This window comes from Trichechus manatus, unplaced genomic scaffold (assembly GCF_000243295.1).
Source record: "Trichechus manatus latirostris isolate Lorelei unplaced genomic scaffold, TriManLat1.0 scaffold00258, whole genome shotgun sequence".
Classification (NCBI taxonomy): Eukaryota; Metazoa; Chordata; class Mammalia; order Sirenia; family Trichechidae; genus Trichechus; species Trichechus manatus.
The window spans coordinates 857,428-883,382 of record NW_004444194.1 but is presented as its reverse complement, the minus strand read 5'-3'; the positions used below and the strand labels follow the sequence as shown (position 1 = coordinate 883,382).

The 25,955-nt window shown below is 56.9% G+C and overlaps 2 protein-coding genes across 2 annotated transcripts; one reads left to right on the top strand and one right to left on the bottom strand.

Annotated features, from left to right (window-relative positions):
• On the top strand, positions 1–17,415 carry CC2D1A (coiled-coil and C2 domain containing 1A). The gene is made up of 29 exons (XM_012559525.2): positions 1–252; positions 2,363–2,498; positions 3,503–3,618; positions 3,711–3,776; positions 4,045–4,179; positions 4,273–4,507; positions 7,457–7,587; positions 7,900–7,972; positions 8,134–8,205; positions 8,298–8,428; positions 8,505–8,577; positions 9,243–9,376; positions 9,722–9,836; positions 9,919–10,091; positions 11,978–12,100; positions 12,186–12,244; positions 12,351–12,467; positions 14,247–14,320; positions 14,397–14,455; positions 14,575–14,626; positions 14,729–14,828; positions 14,919–15,009; positions 15,307–15,444; positions 15,529–15,593; positions 16,224–16,287; positions 16,377–16,503; positions 16,630–16,706; positions 16,785–16,832; positions 16,910–17,415. The coding sequence occupies exons 1-29, from the start codon at positions 202–204 to the stop codon at positions 16,928–16,930; spliced, it is 2,856 nt and encodes a 951-aa protein (XP_012414979.1). The 5' UTR covers positions 1–201; the 3' UTR covers positions 16,931–17,415.
• On the bottom strand, positions 17,026–24,063 carry PODNL1 (podocan like 1). The gene is made up of 12 exons (XM_012559511.2): positions 23,959–24,063; positions 23,546–23,596; positions 23,155–23,376; positions 22,192–22,285; positions 21,802–21,866; positions 21,575–21,684; positions 21,013–21,169; positions 20,404–20,519; positions 19,328–19,985; positions 18,583–18,731; positions 18,344–18,479; positions 17,026–17,082 (listed from the first exon to the last, which is right to left on the bottom strand). Exons 1-12 carry the CDS (start codon positions 24,061–24,063, stop codon positions 17,026–17,028), a joined length of 1,920 nt encoding a protein of 639 aa, XP_012414965.2.
• Between the last annotated feature and the right edge of the window lie 1,892 nt (positions 24,064–25,955).

The following is a 25,955-nucleotide window of genomic DNA, read 5'->3' as shown; positions in this document are numbered from 1 at the left end:
CCGGTGCCGCGGCGCTGGAGGGCCGAGGCGGAAGTGGGGCGGCCGCACCGGGAGGCGAGAGCGCGGGGTCAGTGATCGTGGGGTGACGAGGGAGGAGCGCGGAGCTCCGGGAAGGGTGTGTGCGTGGGGACAGACTCTCGGGGGAGAAGGCAGGGCAAGGCCGGACGCGGGGGCCGGTGGTCCAGGCATCCAGCCTAGAAGATGCACAAGAGGAAGGGACCCCCAGGCCGAGGCGCCGCCGCCGCCCGCCAGGTGAGTCTGCGCCCTACGGCCCCGCCGGGGGACCCTCCCGAACCCCGTCACACGCTCAGGGGAGGACCCCACCCCCACGGAGTCGGATTCCCGCCCCCTAGGCGAACCGCATCCCCGTCCCCCAGGTGAGGCTGGGCACCCCTCATCCCCAAAGTGAGGCCTCCTGGCAGGGACCTCCCATCTATGCCGCCCCACCCCCACCCCCGCTCTGGGGCCACCTGTTGCTGCAGCAGCTCCAGTTGGGAAGGGGCATGCGTCGGACCTGGGGTAATAAGGACAGTAACTGCTCCCCCTCGGCCTGTGTACGCCTGGAACTCTCGCATCAGCCCAGCCAGGTCACAACTCTTTTTATCCCCGTTGTACAGATGAGGACACTGAGGCCCAGAGAGGTGTCTGGGACTTGTCCAAGGTCACAGGGATTAACAGTTTGGCCAGAGCTAAGTGCAAATCCTGAGCTGCTGCCCTAGTCTCCCTCCCTCATCTTCTTGTCCCAAGCACCCACAGAGTTCGATTTTTCTCATCTTTGATGGAGGGAGCCCGGGGCATGGCTAAGTACCTAGGCTTTAGGGGCAGGTATTCCTGAATTTCACCCCGGCCTCTGCACACTAGATGTGTCTTCACAGCTGTGCGCTTCAGTTTTCTCATCTGTGAAATGGAAGTCCTAAGAGTTCCTATGTCATAGGACAGTTGTGAAGATTCATTGAGATAATTTATGGAAAGTGGTAGAACATAGCGCTCAGTGAATGTCATCATCATTATTACTGTTAGCTGCTGGTTGAGTTGGCCCCTCACTCATGGTGACCCCATGTACAAGGGAACAAAATGCTGCCCGGTCTGCGCCATCCCCATGATTGGTTGTGGATTGGAACGTTGTGATCCATAGGGTTTTCACTGGCTGATTTTTGGAAGTAAATTGCCAGGCCTTTCCTCCTAGTGTGGAAGCCCTGCTGAAACCTGTTCAGCATCCTAGTAACACACAGGCCTCCACTAACAGACGGTTTGTGGCTGTGCATGAGGTACGTTAGCTGGGAATCGAACCTGGTCTCCTGCGTGGAGGGCAAGGATTCTACCACTGAACCACTACTGCCTCATTATTACTATTAAACCCCCCAAAAACCAATCCCATTGCTGTCGAGTCCATTCCGACTCATAGTCACCCTGCAAGACAGAGTAGAACTGCCCCATAGAGCTTCCAAGGAGCAGGTGGTGGATTTGAACTGCCGACCTTTTGGTTAGGAGCCGAGCTCTTAACCACTATACCACCGGAGCTCTGCAGCCATATGTACTTGCTGATACTTGGCCATTCTTGATCAAAGGGCAATTTCTTTTTTTTTTTGTTTTCATTCGTGTCGTATTTTATTTTTTGTTCATTATTTTTATTGTTGAGAATATACACAGAACATACACCAATTCAACAATTTCTACGTGTGCAATTCAGCGACATTGATTACATTCAAGTTGTGCAACTATTCTCACTCTCCTTTTCCAAGTTATTCCTTCCCCATTAACCTAAACTCACTGCCCCTCAGTTTCCTATCTAGTCCTTCCAGTTCCAGTTGTCAGTTTCATCCCATATAGATAAATCTTCAAACCAAAGAGCAATTTCATATAATTCAGCCTGATATTATCACATCTTCATAGATCATTTACTAGAAAATGGAAGATGGGTCTGTTACACAGCAAAGTCCCTGCTTTAAACTTATACATTGTTAAGGTTTCCGATTGCTCTTGATGGCTCACACCTCCCAGCCCGGCCCCCTCTGCTGAGGGTGTTGGAAGGAGAAGCTCATTGGTGTGTAGGGTGGCTTTGCCTTGGGCAGAATGTAGGGCCTGCTTTTCCCACTGAACATGACTAGCAGCGTGTCACAGGCGTGAGCCCTAGCGGGGAGCTGGGTCTCTCTGTCTGCCCTTTGCCCCATGGTGATCTGTGCCAGAGGGCCTGGCCTGTTGCAGGACACCTGCTTCATTCTGGCTTTCCCCAGGAGGCCTGGGCTTCTTTCCTCCTGAGGGGACTATGGGCTCATCATGGCTGCCTCTGGCCAAGTAGGGTCCATCCCAAGGTCTGACAAGTCCATCCCAAGGTCTGATGGGACCCTCACTGTTCCTGCAGCTAGGCCTGCTGGTTGACCTTTCCCCAGACGGCCTGATGATCCCCGAGGATAGAGTTAATGATGAGGAACTGGAGGCCGAGTTCTTGGCCTTTGTCGGGGGCCAGCCCCCAGCCCTGGAGAAGCTGAAAGGCAAAGGTGAGATGCTCCCGTACACCCCGAACATTTTCTAAGCTCCCGCTGTGGGCTAGCTTGTAACTGGGTGCTTGGGAGACGCAGGAGGAAGACAGAGAAGGCCCCTACCCTACTGGAGCCCACAGTCTGGGTAAGAGGTTAAGCAGTTGACTTGGGACTGGAATGAGGGTTTGAATCCCAGCTCCACCACTTCCTGGCTGTGTGACTTGGCGAGTCACATCACTTGCATAGGCCTTGATGCTCTGGCTGTAAAATGGAGTAATAAGTGCGCTTACATCACAGGAGTCAACCTTCCAGTGTTTTGTAAAGCACTTCTCACAGGGCTGGCACATCATAAGCAAATGTCATCAGTCCGAACCTCCGAGCTGCTGTCCTGTGATCAGGGCTGGGATTAGGGAGCCTGGAACCCTAAGGGAGACCTGTGAGTCGGGTGGGACACTGGGGGAGGCACGCACGATGGGGAGGGCAGGTGATGAATTGGGAGCTCTTCCAGGAGGGGTTACAGCAGGTGTAAAGGCCTGGGGGTAGAGGGGGACATGGCAGGGGTCAGGGGACACTACAGCAGTCTAATGGGGCTGGAGCCTGGAAGACAGGAGCCTTTAAACGCTTCAGCTCCACCCTGTGCTGTCCTAAGAGCTTTATGTACTTTAGGCTCCACGACCTACCTGTGAGGGAGGAACTTATTATCCCCATCTAACAGATGGGGAGACTGAGGCCCAGAGAGGTGAAATAACTTGTCAGGGTCCTACAGCTAGAAAATTGCAGAGCCAGGGTTCAAACTCAAGTATCCTGGCCCCGGAACTGAGGCTTTATAAAGAAGAGATAAGGCTTTCGAGGTGAGCGGGAGTGGGTAATGCAGAGGTAACAGTGGGGCGCCATCAAAGGGCAGGAAAGGGGACATGCTGCCCCGATTGTCTGCTGCCCTGTTCTGCGGGCTGTGGGTGACTGGGATGGAAGGTGGGGGCTCCAGAGGGATCTGACCCAGCTGGGGCCTCCTCTGCCTCCAGGGCCCCTGCCCATGGAGGCCATTGAGAAGATGGCCAGCCTGTGCATGAGAGACTTGGATGAGGAGGAGGGGGAGGGGACTGATGAGGATGATGTCGAGGCTGATGACAACCTGCTGGTAAGCGGCTGGGCAGATTGGGGGCTTCCCCTTCCCCTTCCCGTGCCCTGTCCAGCAGTTTCTCACGCTCCCACCATGGTGTGTCCCTCCAGGCGGAACTAAACGAGGTCCTTGGAGAGGAGCAAAAGGCTTTGGAGTCCCAGCCTCCTTTGGCCCAGGTACATCTCTGACAACCCTGCCCCTTTGAACCAGATCCTGCCGATGGACTGGAGTTCAAGGCCTGTCCTTGCCTCTCCCAGCCATGTGACCTCTGAGCCTCAGTTCCCTCTGCCAGGAAATAAGGTTGATGATTTCTCTCCTGCCAGGGTTGGGAGGCATGGCCCAGGATGGAAATGCATAGAACTGTTGCTCTGTTAGTGCGTGACAGGGCCGGTGAGGGTGGCCCGAGTGGGGTCACACCCAGGCCGTGCCTGTTTCCTCTCATAGCCAAGGCCCACAGCCCCCAGCCCAGGGGTGGAGTCCACCCTGCAGGAGAGGCTGGCCCTCTACCAGACAGCAATTGAAAGCGCTCGGCAAGCTGGAGATGGCGCCAAGATGCGGCGCTATGACCGGGGCCTTAAGGTGAGTGGGCAGAGGGATGGGTGCCAGGACCCCACGCCCAGCCCTGCGCCCAGCTCCGAGCTTCTCCAACACCCATGCTCATGCCTTCTCCAGACGCTCGAAAATCTGCTGGCCTCCGTCCGGAAGGGCAACACCATCGATGAAGGGGATATCCCACCACCTGTGGCTGTGGGCAGAAGCCTGGCAGCCACGCCCAGCCACACCGCTGTGCCCACCCAGCCAGTCCCTACAAACCCGTCTGCCCCGGAGCCCAGGTTGCCCATGCAGGGTCCTCCTCCCACTGCCCCAGCTTCATCCCCGGACTCAGCTAAGCCCCAGCTGCCCCCAGGTAGGCTGTGGGGCAGGGCTGGGCTAGCAGTGGGGTTGGGATGGGGTATTCAGCTGGTAGGCCCCTCTGTGGGCATACAGCTGTGGACTAGCTGTTAAATATTTAAATACCCGCTAGGTCCTCATGCCCCTAGACTTCCTGTAGCCTCTCTAAGAGGTATGTGCCATATAGAGGTTTTTTTTTTTTAAAGTAGTATTTTTTTGTGTTTTCAGTGAAAGTTTACACAGCAAATTAGGTTCCTATTTGACCATTTCTACACAAATATTGTTCAGTGACATTAGTTATATTTTTCACAATGTGTCAGGATTGTCTTTAATTGTGGTATGGTTGTTCCGTTTCCAGTACTCTAGTTTCCCTGCCCCCTTATCTTATCATCTTTGCTTTAGTGTAATTGTTGACCGTTTGGTCTCATACAGATGGTTTTTTAATGGAGTGCTATACTCACAGACAATATTCTTTCATTTTGTGTGCTTATCTGTTATTTCACTAAAAGGTGACCTCGGGATAGTTTTGGTTCAAGGTTTAAAGAGTATCTCAGGGCTATAGTCTCAGGGAGTCCTCTAGTCTCAACTGGTCCAGTAAGTCTGGACTTCTTAAGAATTTGAGTTCTGTGTTTTTCTGCCGTTCTCTCAGGGTTCATCTATTGTGGCCCTGATCAGAACAGTCAGTAGTGGTAGCCGGGCACCATCTAGTTCTTCTGGTCTCAGGGTTGATGAGGCCATGGCTTATGTAAGCTGTTAGCCCTGTAGACTAGTTTCTTCTCTGAGGCTTTGGTTTCCTTCTTTCTCTTTTGCTCCTGACTGGTAGAGACCAATAGTTGTATCTTAATGGCTGCTTGCAAGCTTTTAAAACTCCAGGTGCTACTCGCCTCACTAGGATGCAGAACACAGTTTTAAGTGAGCAATTCCCAGGCCTCAGCTTCTCTCCTAAAGCTCATCTGCTAGAGAAGGTGCCTCCCACGAGGTTTTCCTTCCCAGCCTCCCCTTTTCTGGTCACCCTTCTCCCACCTTAGGGAAGGAAGGCCCACCGCCCTCCCTTCTAGAACCTGAGCAGGAGCCAAAGAGACAAACATCAGCATGGGGTTGAAACAGTGACCACTGGGTCACAAAATCCTTCTGCTCCCAGCGTGGTTTCTAGGCCGTTGTTTTTGGCAGTGTTCAAGGAGGACTGTTGTTGGCACTGTCACCTGAAATCCTCAGCTGAAATCACCAGCAGTTTTTCACGGTGGGGTTTTGGGCAGAGAGCTTGGCGAGAGTTCACAGAATCTCATAATGAGACTTATGTGTATTCCCACCTGCTTGTTGGTGTGAACAGGGTTTCTCAACACTTTACAAAAGAAAAGTAGAAAAAGAGTGAGCAGGGAACTGAACTGATGGGTGGAGGAGGACCCAGCCCCAATCAGATCGGCAGGAGGTGCATTTCTATTAAAATCTGGATGTATAAAAATTCTTTACCCAAGTTCACCCTTCAGCCAAAGACTACACAGGCCTATAAAAGAAACAATAAGACACATGAGGAACATTCTTCTTAGCTGAATCATGTAAATAAGACCAATGGGCAATACCTGCCCAAAAGCAAAGGTGAGAAGGCAGGAAGGGGCAGGAAAATAGGTTGAATGGAAACAGGGAACCGGGGTGGAGAAAGGGAGACTGTTGACATATCATGGGGATTGCAACCAATGTCACAAAACAATTTGCGTATAAGTTGCTGAATGAGAAACTAATTTGCTGTATAAACTTTCACCTAAAGTACATACGCACACAAAATTCTTTATCAAAAAGTTTATGGTTAGGTTTTGCTCAGATACATGCTAATAACAACTATAATGATGATTCAGCGCAGAAGAGGTTGTTGTTTTATTTATTTTTTAATATTGAGAGATTTACAATCACAGGAAATAAAACCAATTAAATGTCAACCTCCAGACACCTTTTAGGGGGAGTCCGTCTGAATTTAAAGCAATAGGTCTAGTTGGCTATCTGAAAAACCCGGCACAGACGCTGTTTTCTAGATTTTGTGGACTCAGGAGAGGTGTATATATAGTACTTTTTTTTTTTAGACTAACAATTGTGCCTGTTACTTTCAATTTTAGGGATACTCCCCCCAGAAACATTCTGAGCATATCATTTGAAAATGTAACTAACATACCCTTTAAAAATCACTTAATCCTGTGTTTCCCAACTTTGCAGACGTGCAGACATGCTATGTATTTTTGTTGCACAAATGTACGATCCCAAAACCAAACCTGTTGCCTTCGAGTCAGTTCAACTCATAGCGACCCTACAGGACAGAGTAGAACTACCTCATAGGATTTCCAGGGAGTGGCTGGTGGGTTCGAACTGCCGACCTTTTGGTTAGCAGCTGAACTCTTAACCACTGCGCCACCAGGGTTCCAAATGTACGATAGGGGGGTCAAAAAAAGACTCTCAAGCATACAGATATATTAGGAGAAAATTCTGTGGGGGGCATGGATGGAAATAAGTGTTCAAGGAAAAAAAGACATTCCTGACTGCTAGCAGCGAACTCATGGACGTATTTAAACATGCGTGTTAGTGAGTTTCAAATTACCGTGGTAGTTTAAAAGAGTGATGGAATGGCTTTATTTTCCAAGTGTCAGTATTTTGCAGGATGCTGGGAATGGCAACCTTTGAGACTTTTTACATTTAGGATGAAAAATTTTAGATGTCAAATTAAGCTTGTGTAAGGGGGCATAAAGTTTTCCAGAATTCTCTTGGGGACAAAATAGTAGTGCCTCCAGAGTCTGCCAGGCCAGGGGTCGATCCCAGCCCTGCCATTTTCAGGCTGTGTGACCTTGGGGAAGCAGTGACCCCTCTCTGAGTGTGAGTTCTCTCATCTGTAAAATGGGCCTAAGCACAGTCTTGTTGGGAGAATTAAGTAGAAATGGCTTGTGCAGCCTCTGCAGCCTCTTCAGTGCTGTCCCCCTTCCAGGTCCCTGCAGCTCTGGCCCCCTGCCCCTGGCCCAGTTGCAGAGCCGACAGCGCGAGTATAAGCTAGCTGCTCTAAAGGCCAAGCAGCAGGGAGATACTGCCACCGCCGCCCGACACTTGCGCGTGGCCAAGGTGCGTCCAGACTAACGGACAGGGTTGGAGGGAGAGGGCAGGATGGTTCCAGCATTGCATGGGTGCAAAGAACGTGGGCTCTGGAGTTAGAACCAAATTTGAATCCTGGCTTGGTCACTTCCTATTTGTAGTTTGCATTGCCTCTTGGAGCCTCAGTTTACCCACTCTGTGAAATGGCCATCAGTCTTGGAGGAGGATTGAGCGAGATGGTGCAGGGAAGAGACAGAAACTAGGAACCCTCTGCTGCGTGGCAGGGTGTGGGGGCTCCCCAACTGCAGCCTTCTCGCCTAACCTTCTCCTTTCTTCTCCCAGAGCTTCGATGCCGTCTTGGAGGCCCTGAGCCAGGGGGAGCCCGTGGACCTGTCCCGCCTACCCCCTCCACCTGGTGAGGACCCCGCCCTGCCCACCTTCCAGGACTGCTCGAGACCTCCACGAAGTTCCTTCTGATGCTGCTGCCCCCATTGGTCAGGCCTGGGGACTCCCTTGGGTCAGACCAGCCTGGAGGGGGGTGCCAACAAGCCCCTGATTGGCCCTCTGTACCCCCAGACCAGCTGCCCACAGATTCACCATCACCACCTTCGCAGCCTCCGACTCCCATCACAGCACCCTCGACACCAGGTAGGCTCCTGGGACCCTCTGGGGTGGGCAGGCTGGGGCGGTAGCGTCTCCTCTTCCCTGGACTCTTAACGCTGCCTCCTGGCCCGGCCCAGAGGTGCCCCCACCCCCACGGACCCTCCTGGAGGCACTGGAGCAGCGGATGGAACGGTACCACGTGGCCGCAGCCCAGGCCAAGGCCAAGGGGGACCAGCGGAAGGCTCGTATGCATGAACGCATCATCAAGGTGCGTGGGGGCCAGAGGGCAAGGAGGTGGCCCCTGGACACCTAGCCCGGATAGCCTAACACCTGTGTCCCTGCAGCAATACCAAGATGCTATCCGAGCCCACAAGGCTGGCCGAGCCGTGGAGGTGGCAGAGCTGCCTGTGCCCCCAGGTAGGCCCCGCCGAGCTCCCTTGCCTCAGCCTCAGAGCCATTGTAGGTGCTCTACCTTCCTACTGTGCAGGCTTGGGGAGCTGATTGCTACATAGGGATTTTGCAACCTGGTTAAACTGTTGGTAGCTGAAATCAGTCCTGGTGGAAGTATTTACACCATGGTAATTGGCAAGCACTAAAAATCAGGGCCGTTTGTTGGAGTGCCAGTTCTCCGGCTCCCCTCTGTTTGTCCCTCCCTTTCCTCTTTGCTCGACTCCCTCCTTCTCAGCCATCAGGCTAAGCTTAGCTGACCCTTCTCAGTCTCCCTTCAGCCCCCCATGGGTCAGGACCTCCTCTGGGTTCTCAGAGCTGCCTATGAACCCCCTACAAGAGCAGTTATCTCTGAGTCTGGGTCCCTTGTTCGCCTAGGAGCCCTGCCAGGCCAGGGTCCACTCCTGTGCCTCACATAGGGGACGCATCAGTCTGGTCAAGGCCTGATGTCAGGAGAGGGAAGCTGAGAGGCATGCATGAGGTTGGGAATAGCCTGATGTCCACATGGGACCAGCAGCAGCTGCTTGCTGGGATTTAAGTAGAATTAGAGGCCCGAGGCACCTCAGGCGGGGGAGGCACCCACATCTCGCGACATGGGTGCTCTCCTTCTGACCAGGCCCCACCCGGCCGCCCAGGCTTTCCTCCCATCCAGGGTCTGGAGGCCACCGAGCCCACCCAGCAGAGCCTGGTGGGCGTCCTAGAGACTGCCATGAAGCTGGCCAATCAGGATGAAGGCCCAGAGGATGAAGAGGATGAGGAACCTAAGAAGGTGTGAGGTGTCAGGGCCCTGGGGTGAGGCGAGGAGTGGCAGCCAAGCAAAGCCTGGGAGTGCGGGAAGAGCCAGGCTCACTGCCACTGCCACTTCCAGCCTGTGTGACTTGGGCCAGTTGTTTTATTCTCTGAGCCTCAGTCTCCTTATCTGTAAAGTGGGGATGATAATAGTTCCTTCCCCCCAGAGCAGCTACAGATTTAGTGAGAACAGGGTGGTACGTTGTGTTAAGTGCGAGGAGACAGAAGGCAAGGTTGCTACTTCTGGCGGCATTCAGCCCTGGCCCTTAGGGGATGGGCTCATTGTAGGTGCTAGGAAAGCTCTGACTTCCTCTTTGTCCCTCAGCAGTCCACCAGCCCTGCAGCCCCCACAGCCCAGCCTAAAGCTCCACCCTCAAGGGCACCTGCATCAGGATCAGCCCCGGCAGCCAAAGCAGCCCCCAAAAGCACGTCCACCAGAGGTAGGTGTGCCTTCCCTGCTCTGGCTACCCTGTTGCCCGGCCGTGGACCAGGCAGCACCTGCAGCGGCCCCTGTACCCGCAGCCCAGCAGCAGCTGGCCTTCCTGGAGAACCGCAAGAAGCAGCTCCTGCAGGCTGCGCTGCGAGCCAAGCAGAAGAACGATGTAGAGGGCGCCAAGATGCACCTGCGCCAGGCCAAGGGCCTGGAGCCCATGCTGGAGGCCTCACGCAATGGGCTGCCCGTGGACATTGCCAAGGTGAAGCCCCTGGGCCCGCCAGACCCACTCAGGTGCCCGCAAGTCTCACTCTGGCCACTGAGCAACCATGCAAGTTGAAGTGTATGAGTCAGGGTGCAGACTAAGTGCTGTAACAAATAGGCCCTCCAAGACGGTGGGTGAAACCAGACAGACATTTATGTTTCTTGTATGTAACACTCAGGGCAATCTGGGCTTCACACTACGAGAGCCTCCAGGGCCCAGGCTCCTTCCATCCTGTTGCTCTGCTGTTCCCTAAACAAGGTGTCATTCTTGTCCACATAGTCAAAGCGGATCGCTGCCCTGTCTGCATCTACCCTGTAGGAAGGGGTGGGAGAGAGAAAAGGCAAGGCAAGCAGTTTCTTTTTAAGGAAGTATGGAGTTACCATCACCTCTGCTCACCTCCCATTGGTCAGATCTGAGTTACGTGGCTACATCTAGCTGCAAGGAAGGCTGGGACATGTAGTCTCTTTCTGGGTTGCCAAGTGCCCAGCCAGACTCCATTACTGGGGAAGAGGAGAGCAGATTTGGGGGAGACAGTTAACAGATCCTACTGCATTGGGCAGGACCATTCATTCCCTCTGAGTGTCACTTTCCTCCTTGGGGAAGTGGGGACAGAAATTCAGGGAGCTGGTGTGATGGAACAGCATCCACGATAGGAAATATTTATGGAGTGCCTACTGTGTGCTTAGGAGCCCTGGTGGCACGGTGGTTAAAGCAGTTGGCTGCTAACTGAAAGGTTGGCAATTTGAACCCACCATCTTGCTCCACGGGAGAAAAATGTGGCAGTCTGCTTCCATTAACATTTACAGCCTTGGAAACCCTACAGGGTTGTTCTGCCCTGTCCTATCGGGTCACTATGAGTCAAAATTGACTCAACGGCAATGGATTACTGTGTGCCTGGCCCATGCTGGGCACTGAGGATGCAACCTGGAACAAAACAGACAAGTACTCCCACCCTCATGGAGCGGGAGACAGCAAGAAACACATGAATAAATACAGCTCCTTATAGCGACCCACAAAGCCCTGGACGATCTGACCCATCACCGCCCTGTCCTCCCTCCTCCACTTGCCCCCTCACTCCCTCCCTGCTGGCCGTCTGGCCTCCTCACTGTCCTCAAACTCCAGGCATGCTCCAACCTCAGAGCCTTTGCACCTGCTGTTCCCTCTGCCTGAAGTGTTCTTCCCCCCAGTCTCTGCCTAGTTCATTTCCTCCCCTCTTTAGGTCTCTGCTCAAATGTCACCGACTCAGAGGCCTGCCCAGACCCCCACATCTAAAATCCCTCCCTTTAACCTGGAACCCAGTACTCCCCCTCTGTCTTTATTTTTCTTTGAAGCATATATCACCTTCTGCTATCTCTTATGAGGTCCCTGGGTGGTGCAAACGGTTTGCGCTTGACTAGTAACCTAAAGATTTTCGGTTCAAACCCACTCGGCAGTGCCACGGAAGAAAGGCCTGGTAGTCTGCTTCTGTAAAGATGATAGCCGAGAAAACCCTGTGGAGCTCAGTTCTACTCTGTAACACATGGGGTTGCCGTGAGTTGGAATTGACTTGATGGCAACAGGTTTGTGCTTTTTTTTAAAAAAAAACTATCTCATATAACTTACTTCTCTTGTATATTGCACCTTTCTCCAAAGAGAACATGACCCCCTTGATGTCAGAGCTTCTTGTCTCTTCATGCTGTGTCCCCAGCCCCAGAACAGGGCCTAGCACACAGGAGGAGCGCCACCCATGACTTCCTGGGTGACTGGAGGGTTGGCTCAGTGTGTCGGATGGTGGGAAGGACCAAGCAGAAGGAGCAGAAGCAGGGGTGCTCAGGGGGGCCTCACCAAGGAGGAGTGACATCCGCAGAGCCCTGGGTTGGCCCCATGAGCCTCATCCTCCCCAGGTGCCGCCTGCCCCAGTTAACAAAGACGACTTCACCCTGGTCCAGCGGCCCGGCCCAGGTCTGTCTCAGGAGGCTGCCCGGCGCTACGGTGAGCTCACCAAGCTGATACGGCAGCAGCATGAGGTGAGTGGGTCCCCCAGCCTGGGGCAGCCGGCCTCCCCAGGGGCACAGTCCCCTAAGCCACCCTCAATGTCTTCTGCTCCCCTAGATGTGCCTAAACCACTCTAACCAGTTCACCCACCTGGGCAACATCACCGAAACCAGCAAGTGAGTATCCCCCACCCTACCCTGCTGATGGCTTCACCCCACCCTACCCTGGGACCAGGGAGCCAGCCCCTCACTGCAGGCCTGAGCAGGGCCCTCTGGTTGGCAGGTTTGAGAAACTGGCAGAGGACTGTAAGCGGAGCATGGAGACTCTGAAGCAGGCCTTTGCGCGGGGTCTCCCCACACCTGTTGCCCGCTTCGAGCAGAGGACCTTCAGCATCATTAAGTAAGGCTCTGATGCCCCCGGCCTGGATGCCGCTCCGGGGTGGGGATGGGGTCTGTGTTGCCCGGAAGCTGGCAGAGGGACTTGTCTTGGGAGTAGAGTTTGGGTAGGTGGTGGGAGCAGAGCATGTGCAAGGGTCCTGAGGCAGTTGTGAGGTGTGGGTGAAGGCTGGCGAGGTGGTGCTGACAGTGGCACATTTGGAAATGGGGAAGACCCATCCAGTGAGTCTTTTGATGTACCGTGTCCTGGGGACCTGGGGAGCCCGCGAGAGACTAGATACATGGTCTGTTTGTGGTGCTTGTGGGTCATGCTCTTTGTATCAGGGGCTTCCAGAGAAACAGAACCAATAGGACATATTCATACATGCTAACACACATACACATAGAGAGAGACTTATTTTAACAAATTGGCTCACAAGATTGTGGGAGCTGGCAAGTTCAAAATCCGCAGGTCACAGGCAACAGGCTGGAAAGTCTGGCAGTCTTGTGTCCAAATTGGTAGGCCAGGGGGCGGGCTGGAAACTCACAGAATCCTTCTCCCTTGGGAAACCTCAGTTCTTGGTCTTCAGGCCTTCAGTTGATTGGGTAAGGCCCACCCACCTTGTGAAGGGTCAACCTCCTTTACTGGAGTCGACTGAATGGCAGTGTTAATCATGTAAAGGAAATACCTGCACCTAGACAGTGTTTGACCGAACAACCGGCCACTGTAGCCAAGCCACACCGGCACATGAAATTAACCGTCACGCTTTTGTTAAGTCTTCCTGACACTGTGAGGAGTTGGATGGCGTGTCGCACTTTTCAATGAGCCTAGGTGTGGCCGTTTGCCCTCCAGTGTTTGCCCACCACATCTAGGGTAATCCACACCCTTATCCTGCCTCCCAACATCTGCCAGGCCTGGTTCCCAACACTTCATCATCCTGCACTGTCCCTGCTTTACATGGCTCCAACCACATGCCAACCATGTTCCCACCTCAGGGCCTTTGCACCTGCTGTTTCCTGTGCCCAGACCCTCTTCCCCTGGTCTCCAGGTGGCCGTTCCTTCCCGACACCCAGAGGCATCTCTGATGTCCCCCCTCTAGAAGTCCTCTCCTGACTGCCCTCTCAGGCAGCCCCTCCTGAGCACACTCCATCCATCCCCTATCTTAATTCTCTGCAGAGGCGCCCACAGCATCTGAGCCTTTGTTTTTTCTGTGTGTTCACTTGTCATCTGCCCACTCAGCTCGATTGGGCTCCACGAATACAGAGATGGGGCCTGTCTCCTCTCTGTCTGTGAGGACCTTGGCTGGCACATAGTTGGGGCTCAAAAGATATTAAGTGTAAATGGCAGGTCCCCTGGCAGTGAGGGCACTGGTTGGCGCATTAAAAAAAAACCAAACCCGTTGCCATGAAGTAAATTCTGACTCATAGCAACCCTATGGGACAGAGTAGAGCTGCCCTGTAGGGTTTCCAAGGAATGGCTGGTGGATTCAAACTGCCGACCTTTTGGTTAGCAGCCGCAGCTCTTAACCACTATGCCACCATGGTTTCCGGTTGGTGGATAGTAGGTACCAAATAAATACGTCCAGACTGAAGAAAAGACACAAAACCTAGCCAGTGGCAGAACTGGACAGAGAGCTCTATTCAGTCTGATTCCAAAACTGAAGCCAAGGTGCTGAGACACCCCCAAAGGCCAAGGCGGGGCTTGCCCCCTGCCCCCATCCCCACCCTGAAGGAAAAGAAGGCATGCGGGCAGCGGTGCTGAGGTACCTCTGTCTCCCCACCTACCCACCTGCCTGCCTGGAAGGATCTTCCCCGACCTCAGCAGCAATGACATGCTCCTGTTCATCGTGAAGGGCATCAACTTGCCCACACCCTCAGGTGAGGGGGCGGCTGGCCAGGGTCAGGGATGTGGGAACCACGACTTTGCCCAGCTCTGAGCCTGGTTTGTCTACAGGGCTCTCCCCTGGGGACCTGGATGTTTTCGTTCGTTTCGACTTCCCCTATCCCAATGTGGTAGGTAGGGGGCCGCGGAGGGGAGGGCTCAAGCCTCAGTGAGCTGGGAGGTGTGGCAGGCAGGGGTCCATGGCCAGGCCCCAGGCCCCTGAGCTTTCCTGCCTCCTGTCGGGTCACAGGAAGAAGCTCAGAAAGACAAGACCAGCGTGATCAAGAACACAGATTCCCCAGGTAAGCCGTGGCCGAAGCCTCCCTCCACCTCATAGACAGAACATGAGATCACAGTCTGGCCTATCCTCAACTTCCTCTTCTCCATCCTCTTTCCGTGGCCAGAGTTCAAGGAGCAGTTCAAACTCTGCATCAACCGCGGCCACCGTGGCTTCAAAAGGGCCATCCAGACCAAAGGCATCAAGTTTGAAGTGGTCCACAAGGGGTGAGCCAGGGTCACAGGTGCTGGGTGGGCTCTAAGGAAGAGGGAGCTGCCCTGGGCCAGCCAACTTGTCCCCCCACCCCACACACATAGGGGCCTATTCAAGAACGATCGGGTCCTGGGCACAGCCCAGCTGAAGTTGGACACCCTGGAGACTGCATGCGAGGTCCGGGAGATCCTTGAGGTATGAGGTGCACATTCATCTGAACGCTCCAGTATGGCCGTGCCGCTTGTGACATTATTCAAATACCTGCCCTGAGTCCCTCAGGAGCCCCCCTCTGGGAGCCCCAGACCACCCCCAAACCCAGCACTAAATACTCTCTCCACTCTACTCCAGCCATTGTTCATTATAATTGATTAGTGTCTCAGCCAAACCCTTAGGTTCATATTTTTGAAATCTCCCTCGTTCCCCCAGATCCTGGCCCTGGGCCTCTGGCCACTGCCTGCTTTCCACCAACAACCTCCCCTGGCCCCCACCTAGGTTCTGGATGGTCGCCGCCCCACTGGGGGGCGGTTAGAGGTGATGGTCCGGATTCGGGAGCCGCTAACAGCCCAGCAGTTGGAGACGACAACCGAGAGGTGGCTGGTCATTGACCCCATGCCAGTAGCCGCGCCCACAGTAAGACCACTGCCCACCAGGCAGTCTCATGGAGGGAGGCTTGATTCAGAGGGGCCAGGACTCATGGGACTGTGTCCCCTGAAGCAGGTCACTGGGCCCAAAGGGAAGGCCCCTCCTGTGCCTGCCCCTGCGAGGGAGCCAGGGAACAGGTAGGTGACTGGGCCAGGCTGTGCTGGAGAGAACTCCCTCTTCCCTTCTCAGCCCCACCTGGACAGTTTCCACCAAGACAAGTTGGACTATGTCCCTTCCCTACTTCAAAACCTCTTCTGGCTCCCTTTCTCCTGGAGAATCCAGTTTAAACTCCTTAGCCTGATCTTTAAGACCTTTTGTGATCTGACGATCATCGATATGTCCAACATTCCCCTCCCCGCTGCCTGCTGTTGGTTCATTGACGTGCCTCATTTTTGCTGGCCTTTGGGCTTCTCTGTGTTCCTCTGACTGGAACACCCTATATCCCCATTCTTGCGCCCTATTTCTCTGCTCAACTCTTACTCATCCTTTGGGTCCCAACTTGGTTGTTCCTCCTCCAGGAAGCCCCCCAGGCTAGTCAGGGGCCTCCTCCAGGTCCCGCAGCAGCCTGAGCTCCTGTCACAGCCCTAGCTACTGGGCATCCAGTTGCGTGGGTGTGTGACCCTCTTGCCCACGAAGTTGTGGGATCAGAAAGCACCAGGGCGGCCTGGCTTGCTTCCTGCTGCATCCTCAGTGCCCAGCGTCTCTATCGAATTAACGGGGTTGGTGGGAAAGGCCCCTACAGCCCCTCATCCCACCCCACCCTGCAGACCAGCCCGGCCCCTGCACAGCCTCAGCGTGCTGGCCTTTGACCAAGAGCGTCTGGAACGGAAGGTGCGTGCCCACCCCACTGGGCTCTGCGGGGTGGGTTTGGGGGTCTGCAGGCCCAGGCAGGGCCCTAACAGCCCTCTCTGCACCTCCAGATCCTGGCCCTCAGGCAGGCACGGCGGCCAGTGCCCCCTGAGGTGGCCCAGCAGTACCAGGACATCATTCAGCGCAGCCAGTGGCAGAAATCCCAGCTGGAGCAGGGGGGCGCGGGCATCCGGCGGGGTAGGGGCTCAGGGTGGGCACAGTGGGGGAGGGGGTTAGGGTGGGTATAGTGGGGAGGGGCTCAGACTAGGCACAGTAGGGGAGGCGAGGGGCAGCCGGGCTTCCCTGACCCCTCTCTGCCCTCAGAGTACACTGCTCAGCTGGAGCGGCAGCTGCAGTTCTACACGGAGGCCGCCCGGCGCCTGGGCAACGACGGCAGCAGGGTGAGGCAGGGAAGGCAGGTAGGCCAGGTGGGCAAGGGGCAGGGCTGCCAGGCACCTGCTGACCGCCCACCCCCACAGGAGGCCGCAAAGGAGGCGCTCTACAGACGGAACCTGGTAGAGAGTGAGGTGAGGCTCGGGCAGCCGGGCCAGGTGGGGGCTGGGGTCGTGTCCGCCTTCTCTGACCCCAGTGGCCTGTCCCCCAGCTGCAGCGGCTCCGGAGATGAGGGGCCAACAAGCGGGTGGCCCCAGCCCGGGGAACAGCCCAGCAGCCCAGCGGCTGGGAGGAGCTGAGCGTGGCCCGGACTGAATGAGCAGACAATCATCGGACAATCAGCTCTCGGGACACGGACATGGGGTTGTCCCCTGCGGTGCCAACCTAGGCCCAGTTGGCAGAGCCTCCCTGGCAGGGGGCATTGGGATGGTGCCCGGCCAGCTTGGCCCAGCTCCCGGCACCCTGGGGACAGGCCTGTCTGGGTGGGCCCCAGAGAGCCCCGTTTGCACAGCCCTGGATTGCCCGGTCCCTGGCCTGCCTGGAGGTGGGAGGGGGTGGGACCAACCCTGGGGGCCCCTGCAAGCACTTTACTCCCTGTCCCTCCCCTGCCTTAACCCTCTGAAGCCTGCCCACACCCCAAAGAAGGCTCCGAGGTCACCTGAGCCCCGGCTGACTGCCCTGGCCCAGCCGGGCCCCCAGGACCAACCCTCAGAATAAACGGCTAGGGCCACACCCAGCCCAGCCCTGTCCTGTCTTTGTTTCTTGCTCCAGCCCTCAGTGGCTGACTTGGGTTCTCCCCTACAGCCCTGAGCAGGGTGTATCTGACCTGAGCACCTGCTATGGGGATACGCATGAGGGCCTGTGGTCTTTGTTTCTGCAGTGGCTGGCCTTGGGCACATCTGGATTTACACGTGGCTGGGTGACATGTAGGGCCCCTGGGTGGTGCAGGTGTTGTTCGCTCAGCCTCTAATTGAAAGGTTGATGGTTCAAACCTACCCAGTGGCACCAAGAAAGAAAGTCCTGGCGATCTGCTTCCATAGCTTACAGCCAAGAAAACTTTATGGAGCAATTCTACTCTGACACACATGGGGTCACCATGAGTTGGAATCAACTCGATGGCAATGGGTTTGGGTTTTTGGGTGGCATGTGGTGGCACCATGGGTTGATATAGGCCATGGCAACACGTGGGTGCCCTGGGGCCTGTGTGTGGATGGGTCAGGAGGACATGCACGCACCAGCCTCAGATTCCAGCTCTGCTACTTGCTAGCTGTGGGGCTTGAAACAAATTGCCTGACCCACATAGCACTCCAGAGCCTCAGTTTCCCCAGGGGCACACAGGAATGGTGAGAGCCCGTGCAGCGGGGGTTATGAGGAGCTGGCAGGCATAGCCCTGGAAGGGTGCCTGGTCCTTGTGAGTGGCCCAAAGGCATAGGCTTCATTGTCTGCGTGAGGGGCCGGGGGGATCTGGAGCAACTCCTGTGTGCTCAGCCCTCCCCCAGCTCACTGTGTGGAGGTGGCACCCCTGCCCCCCGTCAGGCTGCACCCCAGTCCCTGAGGCCTCGGAGAACTGGGCAGAGGGCCCAGGTGGGTCCTGTCTTGGCAGTCCATGGCCCAGGGGAGCCCCAGGGGCTCAGGGGCCACTTGCCCGTGGTTGACGTGGGGCGGTGGGCTGCAGCTGAACGAGGACCTGCTCCAGGTTACCAGCTGTGTCTACCACTCGGAGGTGTGGGAGGCCCAGGAAGGCCTCAGGTGCAATGCTCGTCATGTGAAGCCTGTTGGCCCTGGACAGAGAGGTGGGCGTGGGGGCTGGTCAGGGGGGCACAGACCTCCTGACCCATCACGACCGCCCAGGCCCTGCCCTGCCCAGCTGGCCGCCCGGGGCACCTGAGGAAGAGGGCGCGCAGGCGGGGTGTGCTGGCGAAGGCCTCGGGGCCCACATGGCCGATGCGGTTGCCCTGCAGGTGCAGCTCTTCCAGGGCTTCGGGCAGGTCTGGCGGCACGAAGGACAGCTCGTTGTGGCTGAGGTCCAGCACCTGGCAGGCAGGCGAGATAGCGCATGGCGGCCCCAGGCCTCTCCTGGGCCCTCCCCCTCCATGCCCAGCCCGGACTTCTGCCCCCTTCCCTCTGTTCCTTTCTGTGGCTGCTGAATTCCTCCCCTCCACAGAGGTAACCGAGTCCCTCCTCAGTGCAGCCCTGCTCTGGGTGCTGGGGCACAGCCTGAGGGCCGCCAGCTGCGGGGTCATCACGTAGGCAGCATCTCTTAACAGCCTCGAAGTTTTCCTCCCATCTTAACAGGGCAGGACCTGTGCCTGGCAACTCTGCAGGGCCTAGACTAGGGCCTGGCACCAGAGAAGGGCTAGAACTCTGTGGAACCAACAGGCTGTGGCAGCTTGACCCGCATTTGATCAGTTTGGTCAGAAGAAGCTAGAGACGGCAGTGTCCACTGGGGAGGTGGTCTCGGGGACCAGGCGCCAGGGACGGCACAGGCAAAGGCCTGGAGGCTGAGGCTGTCTCATTCACCCCAGGGCTGACACCCAGTAGAACTTCTTTATGGCATCACAGGGACTTGGAGCTGCAGGGTCTGGGCAGGTGGAGGGGCCCCGTACAGTGTTCCTACCACCTCCCTGACCTTGAGGGCCTGCAGCTCGTGCCAGGTGCCGGGCCCGATGTCGCCGACCCGGAGCCGGTTGTGGGCCAGGTTGAACTCCTGCAGCTGATCCAGGCCGGCCAATGGCTCAGGCTCAAGGGCCCGCAGCTGGTTGCGCTGCAGCCGCAGGGCGTGGAGGCTGGAGGGCAGGCCAGTGGGCAGCCGGGTCAGCTGGTTGCCGGCCAGGTCAAGGGTGCGCAGGGCATGCAGTGGGCGGAAGGCCCGGTGGTGGATGCGGGCACTGACCAGGCGGTTGTAGGCCAGGTTGAGCTCAGCCAGGCCCCGCGTGGCGGCCAGGTCGCGAGCGCCCAGTTCGGCCACTTGGTTGTGGGGCAGCACCAGGGCCCGCAGGCGGCGGGGCAGCTCCGGGGGCACGCGGTCCAGCCTGTTGCCGTACAGGTGCAGCGTGTGCAGGCGCCGCAGTGGCCGCAGAGCCCCAGGGGGCAGCCCCGTGCGCCTCAGCACGTTGTGCTGCAGCAGCAGGTAGCGCAGGCCCCGGGCCCCCTGCAGCCGGGCCGCCTCCACCCGCCAGATGCGGTTGCGGCCCAGATGCAGGATGGCCAGGGTCCGGGGCAGGCCAGCGGGCACCTCGGCCAGCTGGTTGTGGGACAGGTCCAGGTACTCGAGGCTGTACAGCTTGCTGGCAGGAGAGAGGGCCGGGAGTTGGGCCTGGCACCCAGAAGTGAGGGCCGGGCTGGCTCTCCAGGGGGGTGGGTTGAGGGGTGGTCCTAAGACAGATCTAAGTGGAGATTTCAACTTGGGAGTGATAACTCAGCAGATCTTGGCAGAAGACAAACCTGGGGTGATCAGGGCAGATTCTGGCCTGAGAGATGTGAGGATGACCAGGACAGAGAGAGGGCTGACCCTCTCCACGTGGCCGCTCTGACAACGATATCACAGGGTGGCTGGGAACAAGGACACTGCCAAGAGCTCAGCCGAGCCTGGCACACAGTAGAGGCTCAACAAATGAGTCTAGGCTAGGAGTCACACGGGAGGGAGACTGAGGGTAGGGGGTCCTAAAGTCTGGATCCTCACCCCCCGCCCGCCCCAGGCCCCACCTGAAGGTGGTGGCATCCAGGCCACTGTCGGTCAGCCGGTTGTGCTGGAGGTAGAGCTCACGGAGCTGGGTCTGGCGGCTCAGGGCTCCTCGAGGCACCTTGGAGATGAGGTTGTTCTAGGGGATGGGGGAGAGAAAGACTGAGGGGCCGAGACAGGGCATTCGGGAGCCATGGAAGGCTCTAGAGTGAGAGAGAGGAGCTTGTCTTTAGCAGGGTGCTCAGTGGAAGAGATTTAAAGAAAGGTCAATTCTAACTGCTGGAATTCCAGGCAATGGTCAGAAGGATCATGAGTGTTTACAGGGGGCCAAGTGAACAGGTAGAGGGGACTCCAGGAGAGGGTGGAGACAAGGGGACAGCCAGGGGCAAGATGAAGGAGGGGACATGGGGATCACGAGGGATTTGAGTTGGAAATACAGGCCTGGCTTCCATCATCAGAGGACTTCAGATTGTGTGGGTTCGTTTACTTTTGCGTTAATAAAGTGACGTTACATCTGCCGCGAGCCCCAGGAGCGAAGTAGGGAGTGTGAGGAGAGGCCCCCCCCGGCATCCAGCAGTCACAGGTGGCGAGCAAGACAGTGCCAGTGCCCAGCCCCCTGCCCTGGGCCGCACCTGCAGGTGGAGCCGCTCCAGCGAGGGCGGCAGGCTGGTCGGCAGGTAGCTGAGCTGGTTGCTGGAGAGGCTGAGGGTGGCAATGGCCTCAGAGCCGCGGAAGGCGTCGGGGGGCAGGCCTGCATTGCTTAGCTGGTTGTTGTGGAGGTACACGAACCTGAGGGAAGCCAGGCTCCAGCCACCAGCCTGCCCTCACCTCCCCGCTATCCGCACTACCGTCCCCTCTCTGGCCCAGGGCCTCCTTCAGGGGTACGTTTGACGGTATGTGAATGTGTGTGAGTGTGTGTGTGTGCACACGCGCGCACACGCTGTCTCCTCCTCAGGCTGGAGTTTTCCAAGACAGAACATACAGGGCCGTGTCTTTTCCCTCAGACTCCCCAGGGTGGGGCCATGCCTCCCTCAGATCCCTAGGGCAGGGCCCCCTCAGACCTCCCAGGGCAGGGCCTCCTCAGACCTCCCAGGGTGGGGCCCCCCTCAGACCCCTAAGGCAGGGCCCCCTAGGGTAGGGTCATGATCCCAGACATATCTGAAGCCTGGGGTCCTGGGCTGGGCCAGAGGCTACCTGAGCGCCGGCTTCTCCCCAAAGGTGAGCGGGAAGATCTCTGTCATTTGGTTGGCGGCCAGATCCGCAACACGGAGGGAGCGGGGCAGAAACTGGGGGGCCACCGATAGCTGCGGGAGCACAGCCCGCTGGTCCTGGTGCCCTCCCAGCCCCCACGGGTCACGCTGCGTGACCCCAGGTCAGGATGTGCCCTCTCTGGGCTTGGCCTCAGGGATAGGGGAGCTCACCTTGTTGTGGGCAACATAGATGTGCTGCAGCTGGGTGAGGGACTCGAAGGCCTCGTCTGGTAGGCCTGGAGGTGGGGGCTGGTTAGGGGACCGTGGGCCTGGCAGGGCTAGGGGAGGTGCTCCAATGCTCCCAGCTGCCCAGGGCTCCAGCTGAAGCCTAGCAGAGGCTCCTCCATGCGCTCCCAGCTTGTGCCCCCTCCCCTGTCCATACTCAAAACCCACAGCCACCCCCCCGCAGCCCGTAAGTTTCCACCCTGCTCAGCAAAGGGCATTTCTGAGAAGTCAGCCGCAGAGCTGCCCACAGACCCAGGCTGGGGAGGGAGAGGGCCTCTGGGACCTCCTGTCCCCACGTGCTGGGGAGGCACCGCCTTCTGTTCCCCTGCCCCTCACCCTCAGAGGAGATGAGGTTGTTGTGCAGATTGAGGGTCCGCAGACCACTGAGGCGTGACAGCTCGTTGTAGGGGAGCTCCTGGAGCTGGTTGTTCTATGGGACAGGAGTGGGGCATTCACACCCTGACCCATTGTCCTCAATAAGCCCTCATTCTCAACTCCCCATCAGCCCAAATAAGCAAGCCCCAGTACCCCATCACCCCACCATGACCCCTAACCCATCAACCCTGACCCCAAACAACCCCATAAGCACCAACATGTATACCCCAACACCCCACCACCACCACAGTCAACCCCAATCCCTATCACGGTGACCCCAAACAACCCCATAACTGCCAAAACATGAATCCCAACACCCGCACCAACCCCACGGTCAACCCCAAATGCCCTGACCTCAAACAATCCCATAACCATCAAGACATAGACCGCATCACCCCATCACCCTCTCGGTCATGCCCAAACTGCCAAAACATGGACCCCAACACCCCACCAACCCCACAGTCAACCCCAAATACCCTTACCTCAAACAACCCCATAACCACCAGGATGTTGACCCTAACAACACACCACCCACAGCTGACCCCAATCCCCATCACCCTGACCCCAAACAACCTCATAACTGCCAAGATGTGAACCTCAGTACCCCACCACCCCCACAGTCAACCCAAAATGTCTCATCACCCTGACCCCAAACGACCCCATGACAGCCAAGACGTGGACTCCAACACTCCATCACCCCCACAGCTGACCCCAATCCGTATCATTTCCCATATCTCTACCCCAACAATTCTCACCTCCCACACAGACCCCAACACTGTCACCAACCAACACTGAATTCCATTGCTTCCCAGATCTTCACAGTCAACTCCTTTGCCCTGGCCGTGTCCACGTACCCCTGCACCCCAGCACCCTGCACCCTATGCCTTGCATGCCAGGTCCTCACTCCCCTGTGCCCAGGCCCACCTGCAGAGAGAGGTGCTGAGCAGCCCTGGTGATGTTGTTTGGGAACACTCGCAGGTCCAGGCCGCCACAGTCCACGGTGTCTGCACGGGGGCAGGAGCAGCGCTGGGGGCAAGCCCGGGGCCGGGGCTGCGAGCTCTCCCCCAAGTGGGGGAAGGCAGCGTCCTCCATGCCAGGGGCTGCTGGGGCGCCTGGCCACATCAGAAGCAGCAGCAGAATCAGCTGCTGGAAGCAGAGGGAGTGGTCAGCAGGCCCCTGGCTGGTCAGTGGGTTGCCATGGTGACAGGAGCATCCCAAAGCAGGAGAGGGGCTGGGGGGGCAGGCATGGGCAGCAAGAGGCAGCTGGTAGAGCTGGAGGGGGGCAGGCCCCACCTTCAGTCACTCCCCCCCTTACCATAGCCAGCCCCAGCTCTGCCGTCTCGCCCGAACTGCCCACTAGGGCTCCCTAATGGAAACCAGGCAGTCACCTCCTGGAGCCTCTGCCGCGGCCACCACCACCCCCATCTCTCAGCACAGGCCACCCTCTGGCCTGTTCTCCCAGGGGCTCAAGGGGCTGGCCCACCCCTGCCCCGCCCTGGGGAGGCCAGGCAGGCGGCCGGATGGGGTGGTGAGGACAGGCCAGCCCGGCCCCCCGCTCTCCCGAACAACCCCCTCCCAGCTCCTGCTTGCGTAACCTCAGCCAGCCTGGGCTGGGCCACGAGAACAAGGAATGTTTGGGGAAAAGCTGAGATTCGCCCTGTCTGGTATTTGAGCCGACCACAGGAGAAGGAGTGGAGATGGAGAGATGGGGGAAGTTTCAGGGCGCACAAAGTTCCCTGCGGGGTAGGGGCCGGCAGTGAGGCGTCCAGGGAGGCCTGGGATCAGCCTGCCAGCCCAGACGCCAGCCTGGGGTCTCTTGGCCAGGCCTGCCATCCGGCCCCTCCTCCCCGTGCCAGCTGGCCTTGCTGGCAGCCAGAGTCCCCCCTCCCCAAATGGCTGTGGCCACCGGAAAGGAAATTACATGTATGGAGGCACCAGCATGGTGGTTAAGGCTGTGAGCTCGGTGCCAGCCTGCCTGGCTGTGAACCCTGCCACCTCTTCAGCCTCGGTGTCCCTCTGGATCCAGTGGGATAATGGCTGTACTCACCTCCCAAGAGTGTCGTAGGATTAAATGAGATAATGCATCTGGAGTGTGCAGGACAGCACTTGGCACGTCTCAGGCACTCAGCATCCAGAGTGGTGGTGTGAGCAGCGGGCCAGGAAGCACAGCCTTCACCCATTCAAATCCCCCAGATGTGCCACCTACCACCGGGCTGACTTCCCTGCCTGAACCTCAGCCTTCCTACACGTAAAATGGGGATGACAGATGATCCTCCCTCAAAGGCCTGTCATAAGATCAAAACGAGGTGATGCGTAGGAAGTGTTAAGAACTGTGCCTGCGCCTCATGAGAGCTCAGCTCAGGAGTGGCCGGTGCAGGGCGGGGCAGGCCAGGGCGGGGTGGGGCAGGGCAGTGGGCTGGGTTGAGGTCAAGGTCCCCCAGAAACAGAGCTTGAGTCCAGAATTGCCTGCGTTGATCTTGGAGAAAGTACGTATAGGCGGGCGGGGAAGTGCTACAGGAGAAGGAGGGCAGGCAACAAACCCAGTGAGTTATCAATAGAGTAATCAACTTGTCACAGTTTGCCTGGCACTTTCTGGTTTTATCACTTAAAATCCCACATTCCAAGAAACCGCTTAAAAACCAAACCGAACCTGTTGCCGTGGAGTCGATTCCAACCTATAACAACCCTATAGGACAGAGTAGAACTGCTCCATAGAGTTTCCAAGGAGCAGCTGATGGATTTGAACTGCCAACCTTCTGATTAGCAGCTGTAGCTCGCCGTAGCTCTTAACCACTGCACCACCAAGAAACCCCTCAGTCCTAGGCAAATCAGTGGTTGCTCCTTCTAGTTATAAAGCAGATTCCCACACTGGGCAATCAGGGCTCAATCCCACTGTGGAGCTTCGGGAGACAGTGTAGAGCACACATCTCAGAGTCATCCCACCTGAGGGGTCAGGGAGCTAGGGTATTGATCCAACGCCAGCCCATCAGTTATTAGTTGGGCTGCTCCTGAGCACTTTGGGTAGAGCAGATTCCAGCCCCAAAGAGATGCAAATACCTGAAATTGGAGGTAGGCTAGGTGTGTCCCAATGGTGAGGCCCAAAGGGGGCAAGGCAGGTTACAGACAGCACCTGCTACAATGGGTTATGGGGTTGATGGTTATGGGATCAAGCCATGGGGAGGTGGCAATGAAGGATGTCAGGGTGATGGAAATGGGACCTGAGGTTCAGGGTATGAGGATGGGAGTATGTGTGAAGGAGGGAGTGAGACCATGGGAGATGTAATGGAGAGAAAGGGTGTTGAGGGTACCTGAAAGTCTGTATTATTCACCCACATCCATGAAGAAGGATAGTTAGGTCCAGAGAGCAGGTTCTTTGCCCACATTTCCCAGGAAGTGTGGCCTCCTGAGGGTGCTCCCCCTCATGGATGGGACAGGGGGCAGGTCTTAGCTTTGACCAGAAGAGAACAAGCTCCACTCTAAGTTCTCCACAAAGGTCTGATGGCCTCTAGCTCAGAGGTTGGGTAGAATCCTCTTGGTCTTCCCGAAAGAATAATGGGGCTAGCCCCAGGGAGGCTGGAACTACTGTAGCGATCCCAGCCCAGGAAGGCAGCAACAAGAACCAGGCTGTTTGAGTTTCTGGCAGGCCTCTTGCCAGTTGTGAAGGTTAAAGAACCCAAACCAAACTAGTGAACGCAAACAAGGGCATTTATTGGCTCATAAACTAA

What these genes read in the sequence shown, in the direction of transcription:
- CC2D1A (XM_012559525.2), top strand. Translation starts at nt 202, where the DNA reads ATGCACAAGAGGAAGGGACCCCCAGGCCGAGGCGCCGCCGCCGCCCGC. An exon ending in GACACTTGCGCGTGGCCAAG is followed by an intron (nt 7,588 to 7,899) that starts GTGCGTCCAGAC and finishes TTCTTCTCCCAG; the next exon opens with AGCTTCGATGCCGTCTTGGA. An exon ending in AGGTCCGGGAGATCCTTGAG is followed by an intron (nt 15,010 to 15,306) that starts GTATGAGGTGCA and finishes GCCCCCACCTAG; the next exon opens with GTTCTGGATGGTCGCCGCCC.
- PODNL1 (XM_012559511.2), bottom strand. Translation starts at nt 24,063, where the DNA reads ATGGCAGGCCTGGCCAAGAGACCCCAGGCTGGCGTCTGGGCTGGCAGG. An exon ending in GGGGAGAAGCCGGCGCTCAG is followed by an intron (nt 21,170 to 21,574) that starts GTAGCCTCTGGC and finishes GGCTTCCCTCAG; the next exon opens with GTTCGTGTACCTCCACAACA. An exon ending in CCGCCCCACGTCAACCACGG is followed by an intron (nt 17,083 to 18,343) that starts GCAAGTGGCCCC and finishes AACTGGGCCTAG; the next exon opens with GTTGGCACCGCAGGGGACAA.